Below are 21,569 nucleotides of genomic sequence, written 5' to 3' on the forward strand. Positions count from 1 at the left end.
TTTACAAAAATAGCGAAACCTTGTGAGATCTTCATAATTGACCGATGCACATTTAGTAAATGATCCAATTTGTTGAATTTCTACCTGCTTTAGAGCTCTGTGGCTGTTTCTGAGGAGATTAGCTGTCCTGTTCCACTTCCGCCGTGTAACCTATAAAACTTGAGAGTATCTATAAACTAGTTGGTTGTTCCTGAACTATATTCAGGGCAGTTTCCTCCAAAGTAACAGCATCCAAGGTAACTGGCATTTTTGTGAGTGGATCTGGCCTCGCACCGGCTCATCTGCATGGATGTCGACTCATCGTGCCTCCTCTCTAACCTTTACACAAAGCACAAATGTCAACACAACAGAGTTACGTGAAAACTGGAAAAAAAAAAAAGAGGCTGTGATTTAAAATCACATCCTGCTTTGTTCATAATGGTGGAGTAAACAGAAGAAATGTCACATGTTCATGTATCAAAGAGCTATTTCAGTACTCCTAATAGCTGACAGAATTGGGCCTCATCAGTCTCACGTAGAAAATGAATGTAAAAGTTTAATTGAAGATAAAGAGACGACTCGGAGAGGTTTTCAGTAGGCTCTTATCTGAGGTTCAAGTTGACCGAGGGGCAAAAGGGAAAGATAACCCTACAGGGACTAGATGCATAAAAACAAAGTCAACTATGTTAAAGTACGGTTGTAATTTTGATATAACCATTATGACGTTACTGGAAAAAAAAAAACAGCAGCCGATATCGTTATAACACAGTTGGATGAGTGAATTAAAAACAACCAGACAAACATTAAACAAAAAATGGTTTTACTTGTTTTGCTCGTTTGCACAATACTTGACAAAACAAATCACACATTTCAGCAGAACCGTAACAAATCTCACATTGCATAACTTGTTTATAGTTTTCTTTTTTTATGTGACAACAGAACTTTGCATCACAACGTCATGACGTAGATACTGCAATACTACTAAAAGCCAATCAAACATACATATATCCATTAAAGTGGCCCTGTGTTTTTATTATTCAAATATGAAACCTCAGATACACTTGTTTTGTTTATTTGTTTTTACCAACGCCTAACCCCATAAACACTGCCGCAAATCCATTAAATAATGCGTGCATATAACTGCAGTGGATCTAATTGCGATAAATGCAAACACAGGGGAAGTTGTTGTCATGGATGTCATGCTGTTGCAATGTATTCTGGGAATTTTCTCAAAAAAAAAAATAAACAGCTAATGGCACAAAAATAAGTCATTGTGCATGTGAGAAGCTTTTGTAAGTGTTTGCTCCACCAAGCGAATGGCCCTGGTGTTTTGAAACTTGTTTTTCTATACAGATTTCACTCAGGGAGAGTGATGACACACGCTTCAGATGTTCCCTAGCAACCACAGATGAGAATAAACCTTTACTTTAGGTCCTCATCTCTAAAACGTATCATCAGTGCGTCACACTGAGAAGGAACTGAAATTTACCTGCTACAAACTACCTCCTGTAAAGTCACTCTTCAAATGTTCGGGGCATCGAGGACGTACATTCCAATGGTAATCACAGTGGCCTGCTATAGAGACAAGAGGTTTCAGTGGGTGCATAAACAAAAAACAACTAACAAGCTTCTTCTCAGTGCGGTCGCCGGCTTTAAATAACACAAGCAGCAATAAAGGAGGAGACGTCCTCAGCCATCCCCATCACTTCCACCGACACAGAACAGACACCAGCTGTTCTCATTAAAACGCTGCCCTCATGAACATCACGAAGGTCAACACGCTCAGGTGGACTTTTAAAAAGTCAGATCCCCTCCAGCGTGGGCACAAACAAACCCCAATGAAGCTGCAATTCTGAATGGTCTTCTTCTCTCAGCCTCCAATGGCAACTGTTGTTCACACACAGTCTCTGCTGCACGCTCCTGGACTGGCACACACAGACAGTGTCAGTGATTAATCCCACTGCATCACAGCAAGACAAGCTGGAGCAACACAACAGCAGGAGCTCCAAGCCCCCAATGTTCACGAACTGCAAACTACTGGAGCACAGTGGGCTTTGAGAAAAACAAACAAACAAACAAAAAAATAAACTGCATTCAGATTAATTTATTCCTGTTGCCATTAAATTGTATTTTCTTTCACCCAGCATGTAGATTAACACAAAGTCAACTTCTCCCACGACACGTCACCTGTGTTCCTGCTGTGATGAGCTATTAAAGTGCAGTATTTTCTGATGAGGACCATTTCTATCGCAGAACTCCTAAAACTTCCAGCAAAATGGAATTGACATGGGAAAACAACCCCAAAAGCAAACAGAATGAGTGCTGTCTGTGGCACATAGGTAGGTTACAGTACCTCTCTGTCTCTCTCTCTCTCTCTCAGTCTCGGTAACGGTCGCGGTGGCCTTGTCTGAGCTGCTGCGGGATGCCGGGACATGTAACTAGGCCTGGGACGGCTGATGTTCCCTCCCCCGCCGGGGACAGCGGAAGACAGCGGAAGACAGCTAATGACAGCAGAGAGGGAGACGGGCGAGACGGCATCGGCTCCAAGCTACTCTGGACACCAGGATCCCACAATTTCACTCCTGTCGTCTTTTCCTTTGCTTCTCCTGCTGTGACTGTCGCCTAGTGTGCTGGTGGAGCAGTTTATTTTCCTCTCTCTCTCTCTCTCTCTCTCTCTCTCTCTCTCTCTCTCTCTCTCTCTCTCTCTCTCTCTCTCTCTCTCTCTCTCTCTCTCTCTCTCTCTCTCTCTCTCTCTCTCTCTCTCTCTCTCTCTCTCTCTCTCTCTCTCTCTCTCTCTCTCTCTCTCTCTCTCTCTCTCTCTCTCTCTCTCTCTCTCTCTCTCCGCAGCTTCCCGGATTACTCTGGGTTTTTCAGTGCATGAACCGCACACAGCCTGCAAGCTCCCGGATTTAAATAGTGGGTCGGGACGTACCACGTGTCGGTAGAGGGGGAGGACGGAGTGAACCACTTCATGCTCTATTGTGCTGTAAAATGGAGGAAGACCAAGCAAACTGGCCACTCCCACTTCCCCACAGCCTCCCACCTCGTATTCATGAGGAGAGAGCTCCAGTCGTCGCATGACTGTGGAGTGAAATCGTGAACACTGGTACTTTAGAAATGCCACAAGTGACGAAGACGTCAGAAGCTTTCTCTTATCCCTTGTACTCGGTTTATGTCTCCGTCTTTATTTTCATTATATGCTACCCACTCATTCTTATTCATTTCACAGCTGGATCTGTTTCAACACATCTGTCTTTGCCACGCGAGGGAATTTCCTTCCTCACTCACATGACACAGAATGCCTGAAGACTGAACAATCCAAGCTCAGCTCAAATGTTCCGGTGGAATTTCAGACTTTTAACAGATTTTCTAAATAAAAGGCAAATTATCAACAAAAGGGGCAGAATAAATATACACATTGTGGAGTACTTCATATCCACACATCCATAGAAATGCAACGTTGCAGTACTTCTCATTGAAGGAGCAGTGGCATTTAGGAACGAGTGCATGCTGGATGCTGATGAACCTGTGAACCACAATCATTCATAGCTTTTTATAATGGACAGTAAAAACAGAGAGACACTTTCAATTATTTTTAACAGCATGTAAGCCCTTTTCTTCTCTCACCTGAGAAGAATTGAACAAGGTAAACTAACATCGAGGAGCCTCTGGTCCACTGTCACCTTTCACATTTGGTTTTCATTTTTCTGCGACTGCCTCTGTTGTGTTCATGACATCTTTTCTTTCCCAGGAAACTCATCAAGCGCACAGGGGAGGCAACGGTGCTCAATTTCACATACTCCCTTCGTCCCATAGGAGCAGAGGAGCTGGTGTTATTGTTGAGGTCATTATCAGGAAAACATGCGCTCTCACTCGCCCGGTAAATACTGTAAAGCCGTATAAACACGTTGCCAGGCATGTTCACATCCCTCCTCTCACTGTGATTATCCAGACAATCGTTGTTCTTGTCACCACTGTCAGCGCAGCTCTCGCCATATCTGAATATAGCTAAGAGCTACACTATGTCACCTGACTGTCAACATGTAACACGCTGTACTTCATGCTGCCTGAACATAAAGAGATCAGCGGGGTCAACATCCCACTCCTGATACAAAGGTTCGTCAAAGATCCCACTGATAGGAGCGTTGCTTAAGTCAGATGACTCAGCGAAAAAGGCTTCTGACAGCATACGGACTGTTTCACTGGGAGTCGATATGAACTCACATGGAGCGCACGCTTGTGTGACGTTATCTTCACTTGGAGCCAATCTGCTGGGACCAACAAATCTTCATTAGCTGGAGTCCATGTTTTTCAACGTGTGGGAAGATAAGCCCTCACTTACAGAGCTTGAACCATCAGCTCTCATACCTCACACGCTCCGTCCCACACGGAGGCGTAACTTTTAGTTGAATTACTTCCTGAATGTTTTTCATATCTCGTGGTATTATCGTGTACTGCTGTTGAGATCCATAAGCAGTAAAAAGCATAACGGTGGATGTTAGACCTTCATATGTAGCTGTTGCATTATGGTATGGCAAATATGGCGTTATTTGATCAATAAATGTAATATTCAGAAAATAAACACCATTTCAATGGCTGAATTCAATTGGATTTGCTTTAAAGACGCAAAATACAAGCAGCCTTTTTGTGGGCCTCGGGTAACACCGACAAGACATTTAGAGGCAACAAAGTTCCTCAAAGGAAGAAGCAGGAGCCTTTTTCGAGCATCTGAACAAAAAAAGTCATTTAAAATAAAAATACAAACTTTTTAATGTAGAATGGGGGAACTGAAAGCATTATTTCCAGATTTTAGGACTCATATCTGCAGCTCTCTTTACTCAACTGCCCATCATTTCTTAGGAAATATAATGTTTTCTAACTCGGACAAACATTCAAATAAACAGCAGGAAGAATCATTTTGTAGATTACGACAAACTGTCCAAACATTGTGACTGTCTGAGCGCATCACACAACAAGTGACCAACACATTTTGCATTCTAAAATCACATCCAGGAAATGACCTGAGTGATTGTTTAATAAACAGAGGGGTGGGAGGCGAGCGGTTCAATGACCCACTGAGGTCATGAGACAATAAAAGGCCAGCGAGGGACCAAATATCAACTGACACTGATGAAGGAGGTGGATTAGAGGAAAGCAGATCTTCATTAGGAGCCATGCTAGAAGCAGAGACAGAACAAAGCTTAACTGTACCTCAGCTATGAAATACAAGCCATCATAATCATGTGCATAAGCGCTGCGTGTCACCCTGAAAATCACCCCAGTGAGACGAGGCGGCCAGGAATGATGTTGAGGTTAGCGGCTGTGTGTTGTTGTGAGTATGAGAGCGTGGGTGTTGCTGTACGGACAGACTTTGAGGAGGTGCTGGATATTTGGTCGCCTTCAGTGACAACAGGCCCACCTGTTGGGAGTAAAAGGTTCAAAGGCCTTGGTTCTTAGCTCTCCAAGAGCCCCTTTTCAGAGCAGACCCTCTGTTACCCACAGAGCAACTGGGTTATTCATAGCAGACGAAAGCCAGAGAACTTTCCTCTTAAACCGGTTCTCTGTTGTATCAGAAAAGACTCCCAATGACAACTTGCAACTTATTTTAACTGGCTGACTCACGAAGCACTGTCGGAGCACGGTCTCCCTCTAGTGGTGAAATGGAAAAGTGAACGACATCTATAAAATAGTGGCTTTACTGTTAAAAAATACTAAAACAAATAAACAAACAATAAAACACAGCACTCAATATTTCATAGTTTCATCTCTTTAGTTCAAAGTTTTACTGACCTGTTTACATTACCTCTTTAGTCGCACTTCATCTGATTTGTGTCTTTTCTGGTTTCTCCAATAATTTCAATTCTTAAACTACTCAAAAACGATATGGTCGGCTCGGAAATAAACACTGTGGCAATTCTTCCAAAGGGGAACACCGACAGCGTGCAGTAACAACGATGACTGAGACGATAAGAGGTGGAGGAAAGGAACTCCCATTTGCAAGTCACATGTTTCTGTCGACCACAGGGCAACAGTGTGGAAATGGGCTAAGGTGATCAGGCACACAGAGATCGCCACAACAATTGGGTTGAAGTCCACAGGGAAAAACAAGCAGGTATGCAAATGATGCAGGGAGGAGTGCATCAAAGCCCCTTTGGGGATAACTGAACAGCTCACACAACTTGACAAGTCACGAGATACAGTAGATGCATGATTTCATGTCAGACCCAGGGAGGCATGCCATGACAGAAACGGTATATCCAATTAACAATGAACCAGAGTGGAGGAGGGAGTCGACCTGTGCACGCACGCAGCAGGACGTATTGTAAGAAGCAAACAAGAGTAATGTGTGGCTGACCTTTTAACAGTCCCATGCAAAGTTTTTAAAATCGCAAAAATACAAAACCAAGCACGGCTTGTTGGAAACAGACGTGCCCCACAAGGAGAAGTGAAACAAGAATTAACACGGAAAACCATTTCTGAGTCAGAGAATGAAAGTGGATGCTGAATTTGCAATAAGTGACTAAAATATGGTTAAGTTAACCGTCACTGTATAAAGACAGCGGATAGAAGCGGCTCATAGTATAGCCTTGACCACAATGGAGTTAAATGAAAGTTTACATTACTGTTGCAACAGTTTTCTTACTATAAGAGTCAAATTAAATGCAATTTAGGCACTGAGAGGGCAGTTCCCATTCCTACACCTTGAAATATGAAAAAACTTAGTTGATACGGTTAAAGACGACATGATATTTATAAATATAAGATAAATATTTCCTTTTTCACATAAAAAGTATATCAAACTTGTATTTTTACCTCAAATGTAAGAGTGGCAGGCCATGTAAACATTTTATTATATTATCCAGTACAATGTGGATTACTCAAACATTGTAAAAACAAAGAAACTCTGGATTACAAAGGAAACCTGACCCCCCACAAAAAAACCCTTGAAATATACAACAAGATGTTGTACAATGTTGCGTGGCACTGGAGCCTGAGGTCGCAGGGAACAGCAGAGATCAGGGCCTTCCTATCATGAAACAACATAAAGCATTAATTCAAGCAGGAGAGAGGAATTCCCTCCACCTCTCTGGCAGATGCTTTAATACCCTCCATATATCACGTCATATAACTTGAGCTGCAAAGCAAGGCCATAATGTATTCTGCTTTATGTGATGCAGTGAAGCTCCGAAGGGGGAGAGCAGCCTGCAGGAAGAGAGAGATTCCTGCAGGAAGGAAAACCGATTGAGGAATCAATGTTTCCACCAGCTAATCAACTCCATCTATTGCGTAAGAGAACTGTTTAAAATGCATCGGAGTGCTACAGAGGTTTACTGGAACAAACGTCAACCCAGTGTGATTCTTGAAACGAAGGCTGCAGCAGGGCAGAGTTATTTCTGCGAAGCGCACAAGAAGTGACAAAAGGCAATATTGATTCAAAATGTGGCCGAAAAGTCAAACCGCTCAAGACACAGCCACGGTAGATTCTTCTCCGACAGCAGGAACGCTCACAGGGCGAGGTGGTCAGAAGGAAGCACCATAATAGTACCGACATGTGACGCTCAGGACAGACTGGGAGTGCAGAGGGCTCAGCCAAGCGGCTAATTGAGAGGACTTAAATGACTGCATGGATGGAGAGACCTCTAAGTTATTTATTACTGCAGCAAAGACAGGCTTCCTCAGCAAATACTGTACAGTGCGTGTCAGCGTGAGTTACTGCTCGAGATCTGCTGCTGCATCCTTCCAAACACCCAACTTGAGCGATGTGCTTAGGCACAATGAATATGTGGCTCGATATTAAATCAATATTAACATTTAACTGGTTTCACAGACACACTGCTTTGACTTGGCCCAGAGACTATTTAGCGTAAACCTCTAAGATAAATATAGAGTCACAATCTGCATCCCTTCACGATTAAAGTGAATCAAACACCTACACACACCCACTGAACTGGGACCAGTGTTACCCAAATAACGTCTACGAAAGTAGAGATAGGCCTGTTTGAAAGTTACACATGAACGTATCAGAGTGCGAGGGGAAGCTATGAGATAAACCAATCCCATTGTTCTGTCTCGCCCCGACTGCTGTGATAAGGAAAGGACAAAAGTCAGTAAACTGCTGATAAACCATTGTTACAACTGTAAAAGGGAGTGACTCAAAGAGCCCGCCATCCTTTTATGAGAGAGCCAAATGTGCAAACATCTTCAGGCGATCGACAATCATACACACGTCATAACAGTCACCATTACTAGTGTTTCTGTCACAGTGGTCCCTGTCGGGTTACAAACACAAATAAATTGACATGTAAATCAACGGCTACACACTGGGTCATCGTCACAGCGAATTTTATAACTAAAATGGTGTCTATCAATTTAATGGAGCAATACCAGATTTAAATATTTCATGATGGCGACCAGTTACAGCAGAGTAAGAAACAATCGCTGCAGCTTGGTCATATATAACCAGTAGAATACATTGTTAATAAATACATTTCTGGTCAGAGAGTGAGGAGGAGGAGGAGGAGGAGGAGTTTTATATTGGTAAGTGATGGACAGATGAAGACATAAAGGCATGTTTTTGAAACATGCATGAAAACATAAACATATAAATTTTTCCGGAATATAAATGTTCTTTCAGCTGTTCATGATAAAAAGCTGGAGGGCTTTAGGTTTTGGGGTGTTTGGGGGCAAAAATTACTTTTTAAGGACTATATACGCTTTGGAATAAAAATGTACTTATCACACTATATTCTCACTTTCCAATGTATTTAAGACCAATCAACAATCCCTCAAGAAAATATAAAACCATTCACTTTACAGGAAAATAAAAACTTTAGTTGTTTTTTTTGGTTGTTTTTTCTTTTTATTTCATGTCAATCTTTTTAGGATGGAGATAATTTCTTAAAGATATTTCATCACACTTCACTGTCTATCTGACAATAAGACGTCAAGGCGGTTTTCAAAAAACAATTATTTGCAGTTAAGTGGGCGTCAGAAGTGCAGTATACATGGAGCTGCTGAATGACAAATAAGTCATATAAATCGAAGCGTCAAAACAAATTCTACTCATCGCTCAAAGATGCATGAAAATAAAAATTGAGCAACTAATCAGACTTGTTGTGATCTCCGCCTCTGTAAAGTCACTTTCCTACCGTATTGCTTCTAATGAATAGCATGAATTCTTAAATACTGATGCACAGGCGTTTGACTCTGCATCAGTGTCCCATAGAGAGTTTCCTCACTCTCTATGGGACCCCTTCGCCCACACTCACCAGGGCTGGTGGTGCTCTGCAGGCTCCCCCTCTTGTGAAACAGGGACTTAGACTTAGCCTTCCCTTGTCCATTGTTGCTGGAGGAAGAAGATGACATCTTGCCGTCTGTGCTCCTGTCACTAGAGGAGCAGACCGAGTCGGAGCTGCGCAGTGGCCAGCAGAGGGAGAGAGGAGCACGAGCTCTACGGCTGGAGCTCTGCCTCATGGTGGGGTAACAGGGCGGTGGGACCCATACTGGGCTGGGAGAAGCTCCTCTGCAGAGTTGGCTCCTCCTCTTCCTCCCAGCCAACAGCAGGTCAGCAGCCATGCTGCACAGCGGCAACGAGCTGACAGGCAGACCAAGGCTTCCCCGGCTCCTGCTGGGGGCCATCCTCCTCGGTTGCCCTAGCAACCAAGGAACGAGCTTCCTGGAGCCAGCACAGTGAAAAGCAGCCACGGAGGAGGCCATTGAAAATCACAGTGTGAAGCGAGCATGGAGACCAATTCCACCCTGCCAGCTGAGTGGCAAGGTGAGTGAAGGGCAAAAGTTTTTCCACTCCTCTAAAACTAGCAGTTTGACTACGTGTCATTTAAAAAACAGACCAAAAAAAAAAAAAGAAAAGCCCAGACGAAGAAAAAAAAGCAAAGGATGTAGATGAGTGGCAAGCAACCGGAAAGGCCAGAAGAGAGAACAGAAAGTGTGGACGAGGACAGAAACCGGCTCGGTCTGCGAACTGACCAGTTGCATATCCTTTGCTGGAAAATATGGAGGGGAGCCCTACAGTCCACACACACACACACACACACACACACACACACACACACACACACACACACACACACACACACACACACACACACACACACACACACACACACACACACACACACACACACACAGCACACCACAGGCCCGCCTGATGTTAAGTAATATAAATAGTGACAACCAATGCCCGGCTGAGGCCGGTAATACAGTTCATGACAAGTACACTATGTCCACAAGATCTTCTCACGTTGTTACTGGAGTTCCATAATATATTGTACATGTTGTAATAAAGTGTGACAACTGTGCAAGCTTCAAAATACCAACAAGAGTCTGTAGAAGTTGAATAATTTTAGATGAAGCTAGCTGTATCTCTGGAAGAAGAAGAAGACAAAGAAGAAGAAGACGAAGAAAAAGACTCGTTGCAAATATCATGAAGCTGCTGGTGACATCGCTACATACTATAGTGTCAACACAAAACACATCTTCATTGCCAGCTACTATGGTACTTTTAATCTGATAGCAATATATTAAATATATAACTTAATGAGATCAGTAAAAAAATTCACTTCAAAATATATAAAATATGAAAATATATTAAAAAAAAACATCACTGCATTACTGGAGTTGAGACAGTATATATTATCATTTTAAAACTAATTTTGTATTATAAAAACGTTTGACCAAATATTGACTGAAGCGGTCATAGGATATAAATAGATATTAGGATGTACTATTTCTAAACACTGATGACGCCAAGAGACACTGCAGAGTGAAGGTCGCCATCTAGTGGTATAAATATTTAATTGCAGCCAACAATCATTTCCTGTCTAACGAGAATGTTCATTGAGCTTCAGTTCACCAAATCTAAAATCATCTACCGTTATTGTTTTGTATTTTTTGCACCAAATGTTAAAGCTATACCAATATCCAGAAGATATTATTAATCAGCTCCTCTGCAATAAAACTTTTTCTGATTTAGTGTTTGATGTGTGAAAATAATAGTTTTAACACAGATTTCAACTACAAGAATGAGGCTGTCATATTGTGCTGATAAACTCTGGAGTTACACAACAGATGGAGTCATAAATCATACAAATGAGTGAACTAAGTGTGTCTAAGATATCAGACTGTAAACCCTGAAACATCATCTCTGATCTCTACAGTTGAAAATCCAATCAATAAACTGTTCTATCGGAAAAAACGGCACCATTGAAGGATAGATTCAAGCGGGTTAATAACTAGTCGAGACAGAAAAACATTCCACAGTGTATCGAGCCTTTCCTGAAATCTGACCCAGTTTTTGAGAGTCAACACTCACCATCTGGGACAGCAGCAGCAGAAACAACATTAAAAAACAAAAAGAGGCCTACTTTTTAAGAGGAGGAAATCTAACTGCCCCCAGGAACATACAGGTCGCACTTACGTTACTGAAATTACTCACATTCCGAAAGCAAAAGCAGGAATGGTTTCATGACCTGGTGGCTCTTCTTTGCCTTTCTATTTGCTTCTCTTGCTTGCTCAGACTTTCCGTTTGCACACCCTCGTGCTGAAAATGAGACCACTGTGCCTATATCCAGCTGCTTTGGGATTCTTTTTTTTTTCTCTTTTCCGTCAGTGCAAAGCTGCTGAGACCAAAGAAGCTGTATGCATACTCTCATTAGACAAATAGTCCAAAGAGAAGTCAAGATCAAATCTAAGTGACGAAGGTTTTATGTACTCAGATTACAAACACTGTGAAAACTGCGGTTATTTTGCATTTCTTTTAAAAAGAACCAACGTTTTCTTATATTATTGCTTACATGATCAAAATCATTGATTAAAAAAAACAAACAACCTCGAACATAGTCTGTAACGTAGTAACATGTGTGGCTTGAGCCCTCAAATGTTTTAACGCATTAAAAGACAGCTACCACTTGCCTAATTAAAGCAAAGCTAAGAACAGGTGGAAAATGGGCAAATGTCATTTTAAATAACCAAGTTTATACATTGTATAGATAGTAAAGCTGCTCCATGTGGCGATGGAAGTACTTTTAACCAACTGAAAATAGCAGCAACCCTTCAGTCGGTCAATTTTACATAACATTTCATATGTAAAAAGATTTAATATAAAATGTATAGAAATTGTAATGTTACTTCTTTGATATGATCATCTAATCATCTCATCATCTTAGTGATTTAATCTTGTATCTTTGTCTCTTATAATGCATTTACTTTGTGGCTCTTGACTTATTCAGTTCTGTTTGACTTACTTTTACTTTACTATTTCTCTCAATGTAACTGTTAAGTGTCTCCTAATGTAAAACATTTTGAATTGTCTTGTTAAATTGTGCCTTGCTATGCCAGGGGGTGTCAAACTCATTTTAGTCTCGGAGGCCACATGCAGCTCAATTTAAATGTAGGTGGTTTAAAAATCAAATAGAAGCATAATAATGTTTAATCACAATGCTGTTGTTGTTGTTTTTAAACTGTAAATCAAGGGTGCCATATTTTAGTTCAGGGGCCTCATTGTTGTGTTCACTATACTCTGAAGACATTAAAAAAAAAAAATCCACGTTTTCTTTGAAAAGTTTTACAATTCGCTTGGTGCTTTGGATCCTGTTGTGGACCAGCTCTGCTCTGCATTTGTTTTTGGTGCAAATAAGTAAGAATTCATTAAAAACGTTATATTCAAATATGCATCTTTTTTACATGAACATCTTGACTTTTGATCCAATTATTCTAACTTTTGTTTGTTTGTTTTTAAAACAGCCTTTACCACGCAACGTCTTTACAAAGTTTTTCCTTTCATGTAATGTTTGTTGTAGATTTAACTTTTCACCCAGAATAGTTTGAAGTGAGACTCACCAGATGACATGTTGAGGAGCAGAGAGGAGCCCAGAGCGACACTGCAGAGGAGACAGAGCTGCGAAACACAACACGTGTTGTATAATTAGATAGAAACAAAAAAGTGACATCTAATGGGACAGTCAGTTTCCTTCACTTCAAAAAAAAAACATGTTTAACTGAAGCACGCGTGCTTCCCGTGAGCCCCCGTTAACCGTCGCTCGCTGGAATAAACCTGATTTCAAGGTTAATTACTGACGGTAAGACGCGGCTCGATAATGTGTCGTTTATCCTAGTATATAGTCAAAATAAGTCATTTCATACCTTTGTTTGGGCTCGATGTGTTTTTGATTTGAGTCCGGTTTCCTTTGACGAAGAATGAAGTTTCCCTTTGAAAGGATCCGCCTCCTGACAGAGAGACACGAGCTACACCTGCTCGCTTCCCTCTGATCATCTCATCCATGTGTCCGATCATGTTGACATGTCAGGTACAAGCTGCTCACGTTCAAAATGTGCATGAAACAATGATCATTTGTAAAAGTGACATTTGAGTTCGTGTTTGTTTGTGTCAGAGCACCAGTTCAGGAGAGTGATGAATCAGTCTGTGTTCATTTAAAAAAAAAAAATGTATTTACTGAAGCTTTACTTTTTGGCCAGTCAAGTCCTTCAACATCAAACTGATTCATGCATGTCTTTATGGACCTTGCTATGCGCACTGGTGGCCAGTCACGTTGGAACAGGAAGTGGTCATCGGGGGACCAAACCAGCCAAGCAGCCATTCAAAACACAGATTTTGAGCAAAGCTGTCCTGTGCGTAGTGCCAGTCAGTTCAAATCTGTGTTCGATAATCTCTTGAAAATTAATGAGCTTTAGATATTTTCATGAACTTATGAAACATGAGGCAGATGCCCCTGACAGGATGTTACAAGTGGACACACTCGGAGAAAAGGACATTGAGTCACCCACATGTTTTTTATTATTATCTAATATTAACATTTCATGTGTAAATATTTATGTGTCCTTGTGAATAGTTTATAACGGCCTTATTTCTCTGTTGTGGTTTATATGTTTTGTGGCTATTTGTTATTACCTTCTATCTATGTATTTGTGTCATCATTCTATGTGGGGTGAATGACTATTTTGCTGTCACTCTGTGATAATACTTTACTGGAGTGAAAGCATGTCATAGATGTAAAAAAAAAAAAAAAAAAAAAAAAAAAAAAAAAGGAAGGAAGTTTACCAAGTAACAACCAGATAGGCTATTTATATAGACAAGCATACTGAGACACATCTAGTAGAAAGTGGAACACACAGTTGTATGAGTTGATAGGGTGAGTCACTCAAACCTTTTGCTATCACTAAAACCAACAAATAAGATTCATAACTGTCTTAAAGAGCCTTTCTATCATTCCATTTTGTTTTACCATTTACTTTCAAGAAGACATTTTGGAGAGTGTTACTATGCTGCTGAGTTTTTGGGCCGATTATGTTCTTCTACATCTACAAATCCTGTTTTAGGTCTCAGCAATCATTCAACCATTACATTTTTATCGAGTACAAAGTTCATCTCTTCAGAGATGAAGTATGTAAACTGGATTCCTTCAATGCCTATCATAACCCACTTTTACTTTGCGATTCAGTGATTCATGTTTTTTGTTCTCGCCTTGGTTTTCGGCAACAAAATGTATCTGCATTGATATCTGATTTCTTTATCTATTTTTTTGGAGGGGTGGGGGAGGGGTAGGTTTTGCTATTTATATTGATTGAGGTGATGCAAGATCACATGAAATTAAAATAGCCGAATTGGCCATGAAATATTCACACAAGCAGAGCGAGCTCGGAATGCGATAACACAACAAGAGCAAATGTCAGCTGTGTTTCCGTCTAGAGAATGTAATTTAAGTAGTCACAGATGAGGGTGTCTTGTTGGACTCCCAAGCTCCTCCCACCGCCCACCAGAGCACTGAGAAATGTCACTAGGTAATAATTGCCATGGGGATGGCAGAGCGTGTCGAAGCTGGGGGCGGTTTGACTGAGGTCCATCATAGAGGTGTGAGGCCTGTCACACACCAGCAACTGAACTCCAGCATAAAACTGGATCCAGTAAATAATATCTATCTATCTATCTATCTGTCTATCTATCTATCTATCTATCTATCTATCTATCTATCTATCTATCTATCTATCTATCTATCTATCTATCTATCTATCTATCTATCTATCTATGTCGCTCTACATTTCCCTCATCTCTGGGGTGGGAGGGATTCGCTCCTGGTTGATGCTGGATTGCCCAATGGATTTAACGTCAAAAAGATTTGGTTCCTTTCGTTTTAATTTGTCTTCAATACAAATGTTTGTTTTGTTCTTCTGTCGTTCACCGCTGGTTGTGGCTTTTGAAGTTTTAAATGTCACCTGCCGAAGGTCGAAGCGTTTGAACTGTATCCTCGCTCCATTCCTCTGTGGATCCGGATTTGGATGAATCAGAGAGTATAACATAGTATTAACAGAGAGCTGACGTGTTAAAGAAAAAAAAAAGATTACACGAGTGTATGAAACAATTAGTGGAAGTTTTTTTCAACAATAGAGCTTGATTGTAGTTGAAATTAAGAGAATACATCCAAAATGTCTTACAAACATAGAAACTCTTTATTACAACATTGCCTCTCACTCAAATTGTCAGCAATGTTTTGTTTTTTTTCTAAATACTTTCATATCACTGCAGTACAATGGAAGTCATTCTTTATCTTTATCACAGCTTTTAAAAAAACAAAAAAAAAAAAAAACAATCTCTGAACATGTGAAATTCCTAACACCACTGTTCAACATCATTCACAGTTTTGGATAATTAGACATGATAAAAAAAGATGTCAAGCTCAGCAAGCTACTGATTTTGGATCGGCATCGTCACTAAAACACCTTCCAAAGAAAAAATATCTCGGAAACCCTGTGTCCACAATACATAGGAAAGACTTTTTATTTGAATCAAGTATTTCCACATATAGTTCAGCATATTTCTTTTCTAACAATTTGCTATAAAATATCTCTTAATTTTCTTATCAAGCTGTAAAACGTAACAAAGTCTGGACCCTTGTTTTTAATAAACCCCCAACAAACCCGCTCTGCTTTACGTACTTACATTTTTAAAAATGTGTGCAGGAATTGCAGCTGTAAAATATTTGTTTCTGCACTGAGGTACTGTAAAAGTCATGGTGATCAGTGTAGTCGAAAATAACATACATGTGTTTTCCTTCAGAACAGAACAGAAATCAGTCACTTATAAAAAAATTAATTGGCCTCCTTGTCACCAATTTATTTTAAAAAGATAAAAATGGCAAACACAACCAAAATGTACACAGCTTTACTTAACATAAGAAACTGTCTATTACATTAAATGACGTAAGAAATCTTCTTTTTTTTTATCCGAACGTACCGCAGTAAAAAAAAAAGAATACTGATTTTTTTTTTTTTTTTTTTTTTCAGATCAAATTCCAAAATACATCAATAAATACACCACATGGCAGAAAGCAGTGTGATCCCAAAACGATCAACCGACATAGTGAACTGAGCCACGGTAGATCCGGCTTAACTTGATGTGATATATTTGGCCAAGCACCAAAGAAAGTTTATCTGTAAACAACTTGTAGCGAATCCATGAGAGGTCCGTCCACTATATGTACACCCCATAATGTAATATATTCACATTGGCTTCGGAGCCACATTGTCATCGTCGTCGCTCACGTGCAGCTCAACACTCCTATTTTTGTCGATTTTATTGCTGTCCTCTTAGACGTCACCTTCAGTAAGTTTTCGCAATTAATAACTGAACTGTTTAATATTCATATATATGATAGAATCCAAAACTAAAGTGATTATTTTAGAACGAGAACATTTAAGAAGTTAGTCCCTGATTAGAGATCAATAGACAGTCTGTAAATAATTTAATCCAAAGAACAGTGAATTTATTTAATGGACTCCAAACACCTAATTCATTTCTTTGTTCTTTAATTATCCTGGGGAAAAAAGTCCTTCTACAGGTTACATCAAAATTAATTCACTGAGTCCTTTGCTATATAGAGATGAGTATTTGTCTTGAAGGCTGAAATACAACTTTGTTTTTTTTTTCTTAAAGTAGCAGTAATTTCTGCAAGCAACAGTTTGAAAAGCTTCTCAAACTGCATTTTACTGAATCACCATGACTGTTTTCAAAAAGTTGGATGAAAACTGATCAATTACAGTGCAATGATTGAAAGATAAAAATTTGTATGTCAGTTCAATGGACAGAGCTTCCGGATGGACCGCTTTCACTGTAAGCAGAGAAACACTTTTATCTTTTGAAACATATTTTCAGAAATAAAATGATAAACTCAGTTATCTGTATGTATATGGTTGTTTTTCGCCTGTTCAGTCTCAATAAACTCTGAAGTTTCCTCTGCAATTTGTCCGGGGATACGGAAATCAATGGGTATGGGCTGTGCTGGCTCAGGAGGCTGGGACTGAGTCACAGGGCAGCAGGCCTCCCCCTTAGGACTGGAAGTGCTGTGAGAGTTTTGAGGATCCAAGTTACAGCCGGTGCCCTGAAGAAACTGTAGGAAATTTTCCTCAATAGATCCTTCACGGCTTGGCAGTCTGTCTTCCACATCGACCCCTGCTCGACGAAACAAACAAGGTAGGTGTTTGCCCAGCTCCTCTCGGATCTGTCTGTTGAGACAGCCGTAAAAGAAAGGGTTGGAGGTGAAGCAGAAGTAGCCAATCCAGGTGACCACCTCCTCCAGGGAAGCCAGTGCGGCAGGTGGGCTGGCAGCCAGTGCTGAATACAAATGGAAAGTGAAATAGGGCAGCCAGCAACACAGGAATTGCCCACCAACTGCTGCCAAAACTGCTGCGGCCTTTCCACCTCCAAAATGGCGCTGTGGGGTTGCTCTGCCTGTACCAGTCCCTGTTCCGGAGCTGGTAACCATCGTGGAACGACTGCTGAGAGACTCCGAGCGCTGGCGACGAGGTGTGTCCATCCAAGTAGGCAGTGGCCCGTGGTGCATGGCGGCGACTCGAGCCACTTTGAACATGTTGCAGTACACGACGAGGATGACCAACATTGGACACAAGAAATAAACCAGAGTGAAGAGGACCATAAAGGCCAAACGATTTGACCCTCCCCCTGTCCAGTGCAGTGAGCAGCGCCTGTGGCCCTGAGCAGGGGGAGATGGGACGGCCCCACCACCTCCTGTCCCAACTCCACTGCTCTCCAGAAGAGGAGTTCTTCCACCTTGCAGGAACCAAGCAAGTAGCGGCAGAGCAGACATTGCCAGAGCTTTGATCCATATCCCCACAAGTACAGAAGCTACGAGGCCGACAGTCATCTTCACTTCGTAGCGCATTGGATGTATGATGTAGTAGTAACGCTCCACATTGATAACCGAGATCGACAGGATGGCAGCACTGACCAGGCACACGCTGAGGAAGAGGTAGCTCCTACATAGAGCCTCCCCGAAGAAGGCTCGGCTTGAGAGCATGCCAAGGGGCATCAGCACCAGGGCTGCCAGCAGGTCTACCATGCACAGGTGGAAAACAAAGGCAAATTTGTGGAGCTGTGGCGCCTTGGCAATGACCGCCATGACAGCCACATTCCCCACCACAGCCAGCAGATCCATGAGCAGCATCGCCAGCAAGGCTAGCGACTGGGACAGGGCCCAGCCCTCGGGCAGAGAGGAGGCAGACACGTTGGATGTGGGCTGTGGAGGTCTGTGGGAGGAGTTCCACATTGGCTCCATTGACGGGTGGGATGAGGCAGGCGAGCAGGATCAGTCACAGGCCCATCACCCATCCTTCAAAGTCAGGAAGTGCGGCCAGAAAACAGTGGCTTTGAAATTGGGTCAAAAGCAGCCTCCTTATCCAGAAGATGATGCTGCAGTCCTCAGGCAGTTCCGACTTTATGGCACCAGTCACAACCCACCCTGAAATAAAGAAAGAAGAAGAGAGGGCAGTAAATTGTTACTGTATGTGCTTTTATAAGGCTGTGTGTTTGCAGAGGGCTTGCAAATCTTAATTCTACGAACTAATCCTTCCGACCAGCTGCACACCCTAGTCTCACTGTTACCACAGCTACCATTAGAAGTAAGTCTTATCCCATGAAGTTTTATCAAGTATTAGCTACTCAAATCTCTTCTAAGCCTATCTTACTGATACCGTAATCTTTAGCCAGCCTTCACGCCAAATTCACTCAGGAACATCTTGCCTCACACCTTTTCGAGCAGCATGGCAGCAAGATTGAGTGTGTGACATTAGTAGATAGTAGAACGGATCAACTCAAAATATCTCAGTGATGTACGTGATCACGCTGACCGCCTGGAAAAACACATATGAACTTTACGGAATAGTTTGTTGCTTTTTTTCTAGATTAGTATAAACAGGGATGGAAAATGACTCTAGCGCGCTCCTTCTTGAGCAGCAGCAGGTGATAAAGATGTGTCAAGCACACATCCTGTCTTGTGCATAAGCTGATTTACCAAAATCAATTTTATCAGCGAATAGGCAACGGCCCCTTTCCATCACATCAATATCTGTTGGGAGAGCTTTCATTGAATATGAATATCCATGGAATAATGTTAATACATACAACTAGATGTTCCAATTAAAATGCAATCGCAGCTTTTCAAAGGTCTTGTCTGTGTGTGCTCCACTATGGAGGTTTGCGATTGTGTGGACTGGAACATCCAGCAGGTACATAAACAAACCAAAATATGTCTACCTACAGAAAGCCTGGACCTCTCATAATAAATTGATACATTTAATGTTTCATGTAGAAAACCTTACATACTGTCAGCATGTCGTCTGTGTATGGCTGTTACATATTTAGCTGCTTTTGCACGAATGTGTCAGACTCAGAAAATCCAGCTGCATGTTTACCGACGATGCCACAAAAGCCGAGGATGCTTTGACTTCTATGATGATTGGAATTCCGGTTGAAAATTAAACTCAAGCCATTTCATCACCTTTGAATGATTGCCCTCACTGTGCAATGTCTGAGTATCACACACTGGGGTACTCCCAGTTCAGTTTAAACCCTCCTGCCTGATTTAGTCATGTCTTACTGCCTACTCGTCCATATATTGATCATTAATGCATTACACCCACTGTACAAAGCAAGGCCCACCGTTTTAATTTCAGAACACAAATGAAAATGGATGTATTTGTTGCACTTTGCAGTACATAATCATCAGAAAAGAGGAGGAGGGAGAGAACAGGGAGTGTGATGGGAAGAAACAGAGAGAGAACAAGGCAGAGAGCATTATGTACCTGAATCAGAGTATTTCCTGATGCAGCTGTCTGCTGCTTTGGTCTCTGAGGATGAAAACCTGGTTTAGCTCCCACTGCTGAGGTACACAGTGGAAATCAATCACTGTACCTTGTAAATGCTGTTGAGGTACTTCCCGCTGTAAGAGCCTGTTTCTCTTCCCATGCCTCGATCTGCTTTCTGCATCCTTCTCCCCGGTTGACAACAGCTGTGGCAACAGAGGTTTTTTTTTTTTTTTTTTTCTGAAACGATGCTGATGTAAATGCCTGCAAACACACCAGCTCTGCCTCTTCTTTCCCCCTCCACTCACACTCAGTGACCGCAGAGATGGAGCAGGAGGCAGCGAGAACCAGGACTATAGCTGCTGCCTCTGCAGGGTCCTAGTGTCCTCAATCTCCTGTGATTTTACCCTCAATACTCCCAGATGCTTTTGCAAAATGTGATGTGAACGGAACATGCCATTACTGTATCATGAAACACATCCTCAGTATTACAGTCTGATTCAGAAAGAGGATTGCCGTTCTGTTAAAAAATCCCAATCCCCATATTTCACTTTCAGTGCCGCCATCACATAAACGTTTCTGTTTTCCCATTACAGTTTTGGTTCATTTGTTGGCCAACCTTGAAGTTGGCATGAAACTGATTTCTGATTTGCAGCAAATAGGGTCAAACACACCCACTATTAAACGACAACAAAAATGTCAACACTGCGTGTACTGCACTGTTTACTACAATGCACTTATTACACTTTGGGATGGCACATCTGCACATTGTAATATTCTGATCACAGATATCATTGCATACCTGTATTGATCTGTTAGAATGTTAACATTCATCTCACAGTGAACATATTCGGTATATCTCACAGGAACTAAAAATTTTATAAATCATCCTGTAAACCCAGGTGTTGTCTGAATGTATGTGGCTGACACGGCTGTAACTTGATGACCTGGGTCAAAAATACCAAATACATTTAAAATGCATAAGCCATTTTACAAGCTTGCCTCATCGGTGAATTTTCAATTGGAGTGTCTAAATTACTGCAGGGTTTGTTTCACGTCCGTATGAATCCACATTTGCAAGTATGTGATGAGTAATAGAGTCTCGTGGAGCGCTTGCATGGATTTCAACAGATGACCTCTAAGTGACCCGTTTCTGAGCCTAAATATTTGCATGTTCAGAGCATGACAAGCCCGGGAGTCATACCTAATCCCTTGTCCTTGCTTTTTGACAGGTGTATTAATTTTTTACCTGTCGGTAACGATCCAGGTAGGAATTCCAGGGATTAAAGTGCCCTCCAGTGAAAGATTTACTGAGACAGTGAGACCTTGATTAGGCAAGCCTTCAGCCTTCAGCCTTCGGCCTTCAGCCTTCAGCCTTCAGCCTTCAGCCTTCAGCGATCCCAGCTTCTCAAACTGGGGCTCCTGTTGCCACGGTGATCTTTTTCACTTACAGTCCATCT

The 21,569-nt window shown here is 41.6% G+C and overlaps 2 protein-coding genes across 5 annotated transcripts in view; both read right to left on the reverse strand.

The window, feature by feature from the left end:
• ampd2a (adenosine monophosphate deaminase 2a) overlaps nucleotides 1-9,366 on the reverse strand; it is a 24,853-nt gene extending 15,487 nt beyond the window's left edge. Inside the window, exon 1 of one of the 4 annotated variants that reach the window (XM_080461508.1) lies at nucleotides 9,249-9,366. In XM_080461508.1, coding sequence (XP_080317634.1) covers nucleotides 9,249-9,345 — 97 coding nt within the window. In that variant the 5' untranslated portion in view covers nucleotides 9,346-9,366. Of the gene's footprint in view, nucleotides 1-2,332; nucleotides 2,618-5,782; nucleotides 5,893-9,248 lie in introns of those variants that run through there. The other 3 variants (XM_080461509.1, XM_080461511.1, XM_080461510.1) reach the window with 3 other exon arrangements.
• Nucleotides 9,367-16,293: 6,927 nt separating this feature from the next.
• LOC308109096 (G-protein coupled receptor 61-like) lies at nucleotides 16,294-20,421 on the reverse strand. The gene is made up of 2 exons (XM_080462466.1): nucleotides 20,219-20,421; nucleotides 16,294-18,767 (listed from the first exon to the last, which is right to left on the reverse strand). The coding sequence occupies exon 2, from the start codon at nucleotides 18,582-18,584 to the stop codon at nucleotides 17,181-17,183; it is 1,404 nt and encodes a 467-aa protein (XP_080318592.1). The 5' UTR covers nucleotides 18,585-18,767; nucleotides 20,219-20,421; the 3' UTR covers nucleotides 16,294-17,180.
• Nucleotides 20,422-21,569: the final 1,148 nt, after the last annotated feature.

Source organism: Lipophrys pholis (assembly GCF_963383615.2).
Source record: "Lipophrys pholis genome assembly, chromosome: 4".
Classification (NCBI taxonomy): Eukaryota; Metazoa; Chordata; class Actinopteri; order Blenniiformes; family Blenniidae; genus Lipophrys; species Lipophrys pholis.

Excerpts from the sequence above, each read along its gene's own strand:
- LOC308109096 (XM_080462466.1), bottom strand. The coding sequence starts at position 18,584 with ATGGAGCCAATGTGGAACTCCTCCCACAGACCTCCACAGCCCACATCC.